This window comes from Siphateles boraxobius, unplaced genomic scaffold, assembly GCF_051911475.1.
Source record: "Siphateles boraxobius isolate OS27281-9 unplaced genomic scaffold, OSU_SipBor_1 197, whole genome shotgun sequence".
Lineage (NCBI taxonomy): Eukaryota > Metazoa > Chordata > Actinopteri > Cypriniformes > Leuciscidae > Siphateles > Siphateles boraxobius.
This window is the reverse complement of record NW_027508807.1, coordinates 10,001-20,000: the sequence shown is the minus strand read 5'-3', so window position 1 is coordinate 20,000 and position 10,000 is coordinate 10,001. Positions and strand designations below refer to the sequence as shown.

General features: G+C 40.2%; 2 protein-coding genes across 3 annotated transcripts in view; both read left to right on the top strand.

The window, feature by feature from the left end:
* stx18 (syntaxin 18) overlaps nt 1–10,000 on the top strand; it is a 26,368-nt gene that overhangs the window by 11,488 nt on the left and 4,880 nt on the right. For both annotated transcript variants that reach the window (XM_077235519.1, XM_077235520.1), the window contains exons 3-5: nt 4,074–4,189; nt 4,762–4,839; nt 4,922–4,988. In XM_077235519.1, the coding sequence (XP_077091634.1) occupies nt 4,074–4,189; nt 4,762–4,839; nt 4,922–4,988 (261 nt within the window). The remainder of the gene's footprint in view (nt 1–4,073; nt 4,190–4,761; nt 4,840–4,921; nt 4,989–10,000) is intronic.
* The window catches only part of LOC143744124 (cytokine-like protein 1), a 77,265-nt gene that overhangs the window by 64,958 nt on the left and 2,307 nt on the right, over nt 1–10,000 (top strand). The gene's annotated exons all lie outside the window — the stretch shown is intronic.

Below are 10,000 nucleotides of genomic sequence, written 5' to 3'. Positions count from 1 at the left end.
ATTAATCTCGAACGCAGTCATGATTAATCTCGAACACAGTCATGATTAATCTCGAACACAGTCATGATTAATCTCGAACACAGTCATGATTAATCTCGAACACAGTCATGATTAATCTCGAACACAGTCATGATTAATCTCGAACACACAGTCATGATTAATCTCGAACACACAGTCATGATTAATCTCGAACACAGTCATGATTAATCTCGAACACACAGTCATGATTAATCTCGAACACACAGTCATGATTAATCTCGAACACAGTCATGATTAATCTCGAACACACAGTCATGATTAATCTCGAACACAGTCATGATTAATCTCGAACACAGTCATGATTAATCTCGAACACAGTCATGATTAATCTCGAACACACAGTCATGATTAATCTCGAACACAGTCATGATTAATCTCGAACACAGTCATGATTAATCTCGAACGCAGTCATGATTAATCTCGAACACAGTCATGATTAATCTCGAACGCAGTCATGATTAACCTCGAACACAGTCATGATTAATCTCGAACACAGTCATGATTAATCTCGAACACAGTCATGATTAATCTCGAACACACGAACACAGTCATGATTAATCTCGAACACAGTCATGATAAATCTCGAACGCAGTCATGATTAATCTCGAACGCAGTCATGATTAATCTCGAACGCAGTCATGATTAATCTCGAACGCAGTCATGATTAATCTCGAACTCAGTCATGATTAATCTCGAACGCAGTCATGATTAATCTCGAACACAGTCATGATTAATCTCGAACACAGTCATGATTAATCTCGAACACAGTCATGATTAATCTCGAACACACAGTCATGATTAATCTCGAACACACAGTCATGATTAATCTCGAACACAGTCATGATTAATCTCGAACACACAGTCATGATTAATCTCGAACACAGTCATGATTAATCTCGAACACACAGTCATGATTAATCTCGAACGCAGTCATGATTAATCTCGAACACACAGTCATGATTAATCTCGAACACACAGTCATGATTAATCTCGAACACAGTCATGATTAATCTCGAACACAGTCATGATTAATCTCGAACGCAGTCATGATTAATCTCGAACGCAGTCATGATTAATCTCGAACACAGTCATGATTAATCTCGAACACAGTCATGATTAATCTCGAACACAGTCATGATTAATCTCGAACACAGTCATGATTAATCTCGAACACAGTCATGATTAATCTCGAACACAGTCATGATTAATCTCGAACACACAGTCATGATTAATCTCGAACACAGTCATGATTAATCTCGAACACACAGTCATGATTAATCTCGAACGCAGTCATGATTAATCTCGAACACAGTCATGATTAATCTCGAACACAGTCATGATTAATCTCGAACACACAGTCATGATTAATCTCGAACACAGTCATGATTAATCTCGAACACACAGTCATGATTAATCTAGAACACAGTCATGATTAATCTCGAACACACAGTCATGATTAATCTCGAACACACAGTCATGATTAATCTCGAACACAGTCATGATTAATCTCGAACAGTCATGATTAATCTAGAACACAGTCATGATTAATCTCGAACACAGTCATGATTAATCTCGAACACACAGTCATGATTAATCTCGAACACACAGTCATGATTAATCTCGAACACACAGTCATGATTAATCTCGAACACAGTCATGATTAATCTCGAACACAGTCATGATTAATCTCGAACACAGTCATGATTAATCTCGAACACACAGTCATGATTAATCTCGAGCACAGTCATGATTAATCTCGAACGCAGTCATGATTAATCTCGAACACACAGTCATGATTAATCTCGAACACAGTCAGGATTAATCTCGAACGCAGTCATGATTAATCTCGAACGCAGTCATGATTAATCTCGAACGCAGTCATGATTAATCTCGAACGCAGTCATGATTAATCTCGAACGCAGTCATGATTAATCTCGAACGCAGTCATGATTAATCTCGAACACAGTCATGATTAATCTCGAACACACAGTCATGATTAATCTCGAACGCAGTCATGATTAATCTCGAACGCAGTCATGATTAATCTCGAACGCAGTCATGATTAATCTCGAACACAGTCATGATTAATCTCGAACACACAGTCATGATTAATCTCGAACGCAGTCATGATTAATCTCGAACGCAGTCATGATTAATCTCGAACGCAGTCATGATTAATCTCGAACACAGTCATGATTAATCTCGAACACAGTCATGATTAATCTCGAACACAGTCATGATTAATCTCGAACGCAGTCATGATTAATCTCGAACGCAGTCATGATTAATCTCGAACGCAGTCATGATTAATCTCGAACTCAGTCATGATTAATCTCGAACACACAGTCATGATTAATCTCGAACGCAGTCATGATTAATCTCGAACACAGTCATGATTAATCTCGAACGCAGTCATGATTAATCTCGAACACAGTCATGATTAATCTCGAACACAGTCATGATAATCTCGAACACAGTCATGATTAATCTCGAACACAGTCATGATTAATCTCGAACACAGTCATGATTAATCTCGAACACAGTCATGATAATCTCGAACACAGTCATGATAATCTCGAACACAGTCATGATAATCTCGAACACAGTCATGATTAATCTCGAACACAGTCATGATTAATCTCGAACACAGTCATGATTAATCTCGAACACACAGTCATGATTAATCTCGAACACAGTCATGATTGATCTCGAACACACAGTCATGATTGATCTCGAACACAGTCATGATAATCTCGAACACAGTCATGATAATCTCGAACACACAGTCATGATTAATCTCGAACACACAGTCATGATTAATCTCGAACACAGTCATGATAATCTCGAACACAGTCATGATTGATCTCGAACACAGTCATGATTCATCTCGAACACAGTCATGATAATCTCGAACACAGTCATGATTGATCTCGAACACAGTCATGATTGATCTCGAACACACAGTCATGATTAATCTCGAACACAGTCATGATAATCTCGAACACAGTCATGATTAATCTCGAACACAGTCATGATTAATCTCGAACACAGTCATGATTAATCTCGAACACAGTCATGATTAATCTCGAACACAGTCATGATTAATCTTGAACACACAGTCATGATTAATCTCGAACACACAGTCATGATTAATCTCGAACACACAGTCATGATTAATCTCGAACACAGTCATGATTAATCTTGAACACACAGTCATGATTAATCTCGAACACACAGTCATGATTAATCTCGAACACACAGTCATGATTAATCTCGGTTTCGGGATGAACTGAATAATTACAGGTTTTACTGTGTAATTGAAAGCCATCGTTTTAAACATTTAATAGGCTTTAAAAAACAAAACAAAACTAAATGAGACATTAATTATAATAGATTTATGTGAAGATTGTTTTAAGCTAATCTAAATTAAATGTTTTAACTTTGTCATTAAATTTAAAATTATGGCTTTTAATTATAATGTAATGTTGAATGGCTATAATTACTAATTTTATGCCATTAACCTCTTAAAAAATATTTTAAATAAACTGTTTTTCTACATTAATTTGGAGTTTCAATGTGAAACATGTTTTACAATATAATATAAATAATTGTTGGATGTGATTAATTATAGAACAATGTGTGGTTAAAATACATTTATATGTGATATGAATTAAAAGCATAACTAAACTTTTACCAAAACATCCCTCAATCAGCACTTTTACCGTTTTTATGACGGAATGTGTGTTAATGATGCGTGACGTTTTTCGTAATTTAGTGTTTCTATAAAAAAATAACAATACTACTAAATATGAATAATATGTGTGTTTCTGTGCGTGTGTGTGTGTGCGTGCGTGTGTTTGTGCGCATGTGCGTGCGTGTGTGTTTGTGCACGTGTGTGTGTGTGTGTGTGTCGGGCGTGTGTGTGTTTGTGCGCATGTGCGTGTGTGTGTTTGCGCGCATGTGCGTGCGTGCGTGCGTGTGTGTGTGTGTGTTTATGTATGTGTGTGTGTGTGTATGTGTGCGCGTGTCTGCAGTGTGTTGTGTTCAGATGTGTCTCGGATGACAGACGCCGAGAGAGATCAGATTGATCAGGATGCTCAGATCTTCATGAGATCTTGTGCTGACGCCATCGGACAACTGCGGTCTGAGAGTACGAGTATTGCTTTGTTATTTATGATTATAGAGATGATTTCTACAGAGGCATACATGTCTAAAAGTGGCATTTATAATGTTACAAACAACTATATTTCAAATAAATTCTGCTCTTTTGAACTTTCTATTCATCAAAGAATCCTGAAAAAAATCAAATGTATCTGTTTCCACAAAAATATGAATATGTTTTCAACACTGATAATAATCATAGATGTTTCTTGAGCATCAAATCATCATATTATAGTGATTTCTGAAGGATCATGTGACACTGAAGACTGGAGTAATGATAGTGAAAATTCAGCTTTGATCACAGGAATAATTTACACTTTAACATATATTCACACAGAAAACAGATATTTTAAAGGGTAATAATATTTCACTTTTTTTAAATGTATTTTTGATCAAATTTGGCGAGCAGAAGAGACTCTTTTAGAAACATTAAAAATTCTTAATTCCAAACGTCTGACGATATTTGTATATGTGTTCAAAATGAAGATAAATGATCTTGGACATTTTATGGTGTCCAAATGTCAGTGTATAATGATAGTGTGTGTGTGAATGTTTTTTCAGTGAACAAACAGCAGGTCTCAGCACAGGTGAAGGATCATCGTGCAGCAGTGCTGGATCTGATAGAGGGGTATCTCAAAGGTACAGACACACACATACAGTAGAAATTCACACACACACACACACACCCACACCGGCTCATATTGTGTGTGTGTGTGTGCAGGTGTGTGTAAACTGTATTCTGAACAGAGAGCTGTACGTGTGAAGAGAGTCGTGGACAAAAAGAGACTGTAAGTCCAAGAAACACACATAAATAAATACATAAACATCATCATCACTTCCTCATTAAAGATGTATTTAATTCTAGTCTTGATCTAATGAATGTCTTTTTACACACATTTAAAGATGTATCACGTTAGTTTTTAATTTATATATTTTAGTAATATTAATCAATTTACAAAAATGCCTTAAATGTTTTGTTTGTTCATGATGTTCCTTTATATGCAAATTTATTGCATGTTAATAATGCAATCATGCTAATACATGAATAGATTATTCTGAGAGAGTGAGTGAGAGAGTGTTTGAGAGAGAGTGAGTGTGTGAGAGTGTGTCAGAGTGTTTGAGAGAGAGTGAGTGTGTGAGAGTGTGTCAGAGTGTTTGAGAGAGAGTGAGTGTTTGAGAGAGAGTGAGTGTTTGAGAGAGAGTGAGTGTTTGAGAGAGTGAGTGTTTGAGAGAGTGAGTGTTTGAGAGAGCGAGTGAGAGTTTGAGAGAGTGAGTGTTTGAGAGAGTGAGTGTTTGAGAGTGAGTGTTTGAGAGAGTGAGTGTTTGAGAGAGTGAGTGTTTGAGAGTGAGTGTTTGAGAGAGTGAGTGTTTGAGAGAGTGAGTGTTTGAGAGAGTGAGTGTTTGAGAGAGTGAGAGTTTGAGAGAGTGAGTGTTTGAGAGAGTGAGTGTTTGAGAGAGTGAGTGTTTGAGAGAGTGAGTGTTTGAGAGAGTGAGTGTTTGAGAGAGTGAGTGTTTGAGAGAGAGTGTGTGAGAGAGCGAGTGTTTGAGAGAGCGAGTGTTTGAGAGAGCGAGTGTTTGAGAGAGTGAGTGTTTGAGAGAGTGAGTGTTTGAGAGAGTGAGTGTTTGAGAGAGTGAGTGTTTGAGAGAGTGAGTGTTTGAGAGAGTGCGTGTTTGAGAGAGTGAGTGTTTGAGAGAGAGTGAGTGTTTGAGAGAGAGTGAGTGTTTGAGAGAGAGTGAGTGTTTGAGAGAGTGAGTGTTTGAGAGAGTGAGTGTTTGAGAGAGAGTGAGTGTTTGAGAGAGTGAGTGTTTGAGAGAGAGTGAGTGTTTGAGAGAGAGTGAGTGTTTGAGAGAGAGTGAGTGTTTGAGAGAGTGAGTGTTTGAGAGAGAGTGAGTGTTTGAGAGAGTGAGTGTTTGAGAGAGAGTGAGTGTTTGAGAGAGAGTGAGTGTTTGAGAGAGTGAGTGTTTGAGAGAGAGTGAGTGTTTGAGAGAGAGTGAGTGTTTGAGAGAGAGTGAGTGTTTGAGAGAGTGAGTGTTTGAGAGAGCGAGTGAGTGTTTGAGAGAGTGAGTGTTTGAGAGAGTGAGTGTTTGAGAGTGAGTGTTTGAGAGAGTGAGTGTTTGAGAGAGTGAGTGTTTGAGAGTGAGTGTTTGAGAGAGTGAGTGTTTGAGAGAGTGAGTGTTTGAGAGAGTGAGTGTTTGAGAGAGTGAGAGTTTGAGAGAGTGAGTGTTTGAGAGAGTGAGTGTTTGAGAGAGTGAGTGTTTGAGAGAGTGAGTGTTTGAGAGAGTGAGTGTTTGAGAGAGAGTGTGTGAGAGTGTGTGTTTGAGAGAGCGAGTGTTTGAGAGAGCGAGTGTTTGAGAGAGCGAGTGTTTGAGAGAGCGAGTGTTTGAGAGAGCGAGTGTTTGAGAGAGTGAGTGTTTGAGAGAGTGAGTGTTTGAGAGAGTGCGTGTTTGAGAGAGTGAGTGTTTGAGAGAGAGTGAGTGTTTGAGAGAGAGTGAGTGTTTGAGAGAGTGAGTGTTTGAGAGAGTGAGTGTTTGAGAGAGAGTGAGTGTTTGAGAGAGTGAGTGTTTGAGAGAGAGTGAGTGTTTGAGAGAGAGTGAGTGTTTGAGAGAGAGTGAGTGTTTGAGAGAGAGTGAGTGTTTGAGAGAGTGAGTGTTTGAGAGTGGGTGTGTGAGAGAGTGAGTGTTTAAGAGTGAGTGTTTAAGAGTGAGTGTTTAAGAGTGAGTGTTAAAGAGTGAGTGTTTGAGAGAGAGTGAGTGTTTGAGAGAGTGAGTGTTTGAGAGAGTGAGTGTTTGAGAGAGAGTGAGTGAGTGTTTGAGAGAGAGTGAGTGAGTGTTTGAGAGAGTGAGTGTTTGAGAGAGTGAGTGTTTGAGAGAGTGAGTGTTTGAGAGAGTGAGTGTTTGAGAAGTGTTTGAGAGAGTGAGTGTTTGAGAGAGTGAGTGTTGGAGAGAGTGGGTGTGTGAGTGTGTGTTTGAGAGAGTGAGTGTTTAAGAGTGAGTGTTTAAGAGTGAGTGTTAAAGAGTGAGTGTTTGAGAGAGAGTGAGTGTTTGAGAGAGTGAGTGTTTGAGAGAGAGTGAGTGAGTGTTTGAGAGAGTGAGTGTTTGAGAGAGAGAGTGAGTGAGTGAGAGAGTGAGTGAGTGAGTGAGAGAGTGAGTGTTTGAGAGAGTGAGTGTTTGAGAGAGAGTGAGTGAGTGTGAGAGTGAGTGTTTGAGAGAGAGTGCGTGTTTGAGAGAGTGAGTGAGTGTTTGAGAGATTGAGTGAGTGTTTGAGAGAGTGAGTGAGTGGTTGAGAGAGTGAGTGGTTGAGAGAGTGAGTGTTTGAGAGAGTGAGTGTTTGAGAGAGTGAGTGTTTGAGTGTGTTGTGAGTGTTTGAGAGAGTGAGTGTGTGAGAGTGTGTGTTTGAGAGAGTGAGTGTTTGAGAGAGTGAGTGTTTGAGAGAGTGAGTGTTTGAGAGGGTGAGTGTTTGAGAGAGTGATTGTTTGAGAGAGTGAGTGTGTGAGAGTGTGTGTTTGAGAGAGTGTGTGTTTGAGAGTGACTGTTTGAGAGTGACTGTTTGAGAGTGAGTGTTTGAGAGTGAGTGTTTGAGAGTGAGTGTTTGAGAGTGAGTGTTTGAGAGTGAGTGTTTGAGAGAGAGTGAGTGAGTGTTTGAGAGAGAGTGAGTGAGTGTTTGAGAGAGTGAGTGTTTGAGAGAGAGAGAGTGAGTGAGTGAGTGAGAGAGTGAGAGAGTGAGAGAGTGAGAGAGTGAGTGAGTGAGAGAGTGAGTGTTTGAGAGAGTGAGTGTTTGAGAGAGTGAGTGTTTGAGAGAGTGAGTGTTTGAGAGAGTGAGTGTTTGAGAGAGTGATTGTTTGAGAGAGTGAGTGTGTGAGAGTGTGTGTTTGAGAGAGTGTGTGTTTGAGAGTGACTGTTTGAGAGTGAGTGTTTGAGAGTGAGTGTTTGAGAGTGAGTGTTTGAGAGTGAGTGTTTGAGAGTGAGTGTTTGAGAGTGAGTGTTTGAGAGAGAGTGTTTGAGAGAGAGTGAGTGTTTGAGAGAGAGTGAGTGAGTGTTTGAGAGAGAGTGAGTGAGTGTTTGAGAGAGTGAGTGTTTGAGAGAGTGAGTGTTTGAGAGAGTGAGTGTTTGAGAGAGGGTGAGTGTTTGAGAGAGAGTGAGTGAGTGTTTGAGAGAGTGAGTGTTTGAGAGAGTGAGTGTGTGAGAGTGTGTGTTTGAGAGAGAGTGAGTGTTTAAAAGAGAGTGAGTGTTTGAGAGAGAGTGAGTGAGTGTTTGAGAGAGTGAGTGTTTGAGAGAGAGTGAGTGAGTGTTTGAGAGAGTGAGTGTTTGAGAGAGTGTGTGTTTGAGAGAGCGAGTGTTTGAGAGAGCGAGTGTTTGAGAGAGTGAGTGTTTGAGAAAGTGAGTGTTTGAGAGAGTGAGTGTTTGAGAGAGAGTGAGTGTTTGAGAGAGAGTGAGTGTTTGAGAGAGAGTGAGTGTTTGAGAGAGAGTGAGTGTTTGAGAGAGAGTGAGTGTTTGAGAGAGTGAGTGTTTGAGAGAGTGAGTGTTTGAGAGAGTGAGTGTTTGAGAGAGTGAGTGTTTGAGAGAGTGAGTGTTTGAGAGAGTGAGTGTTTGAGAGAGTGAGTGTTTGAGAGAGTGAGTGTTTGAGAGAGTGAGTGTGTGAGAGTGTGTGTTTGAGAGAGTGAGTGTTTGAGAGAGTGAGTGTTTGAGAGAGTGAGTGTTTGAGAGAGTGAGTGTTTGAGAGAGTGAGTGTTTGAGAGAGTGAGGGTTTGAGAGAGTGAGTGTTTGAGAGAGTGAGTGTTCGAGAGAGTGAGTGTTCGAGAGAGTGAGTGTTCGAGAGAGTGAGTGTTCGAGAGAGTGAGTGTTCGAGAGAGTGAGTGTTCGAGAGAGTGAGTGTTCGAGAGAGTGAGTGTTCGAGAGAGTGAGTGTTCGAGAGAGTGAGTGTTCGAGAGAGTGAGTGTTCGAGAGAGTGAGTGTTCGAGAGAGTGAGTGTTCGAGAGAGTGAGTGTTTGAGAGAGTGAGTGTTTGAGAGAGTGAGTGTTTGAGAGAGTGAGTGTTTGAGAGAGTGAGTGTTTGAGAGAGTGAGTGTTTGAGAGAGTGAGTGTTTGAGAGAGTGAGTGTTTGAGAGAGTGAGTGTGTGAGAGTGAGTGTGTGAGAGGGTGTGTGTTAGAGAGAGAGTGAGTGAGAGAGTGAGTGTTTGAGAGAGTGAGTGTTTGAGAGAGTGTGTGTTTGAGAGAGAGTGAGTGTGTGAGAGAGTGAGTGAGAGAGTGAGTGTTTGAGAGAGAGTGAGTGTTTGAGAGAGAGTGAGTGTTTGAGAGTGAGTGTTTGAGAGAGTGAGTGTTTGAGAGAGTGATTGTTTGAGAGAGTGAGTGTTTGAGAAAGTGAGTGTGTGAGTTTGAGAGAGTGAGTGTTTGAGAGAGTGAGTGTTTGAGAGAGTGAGTGTTTGAGAGAGTGAGTGTTTGAGAGAGTGAGTGTTTGAGAGAGTGAGTGTTTGAGAGAGTGAGTGTTTGAGAGAGTGAGTGTTTGAGAGAGTGAGAGAGTGAGTTTGTGAGAGTGTGTGTTTGAGAGAGTGAGTGTGTGAGTGAGTGTTTGAGAGAGAGTGAGTGTGTGAGAGTGTGTGTTTGAGAGAGTGAGTGTTTGAGAAAGAGTGAGTGTTTGAGAGAGTGAGTGTTTGAGAGAGGGTGAGTGTTTGAGGGAGAGTGAGTGTTTGAGAGAGAGTGAGTGTTTGAGAGAGTGAGTGTTTGAGAGAGAGTGAGTGTTTGAGGGAGAGTGAGTGTTTGAGAGAGTGAGTGTTTGAGAAAGTGAGTGTTTGAGAGAGTGAGTG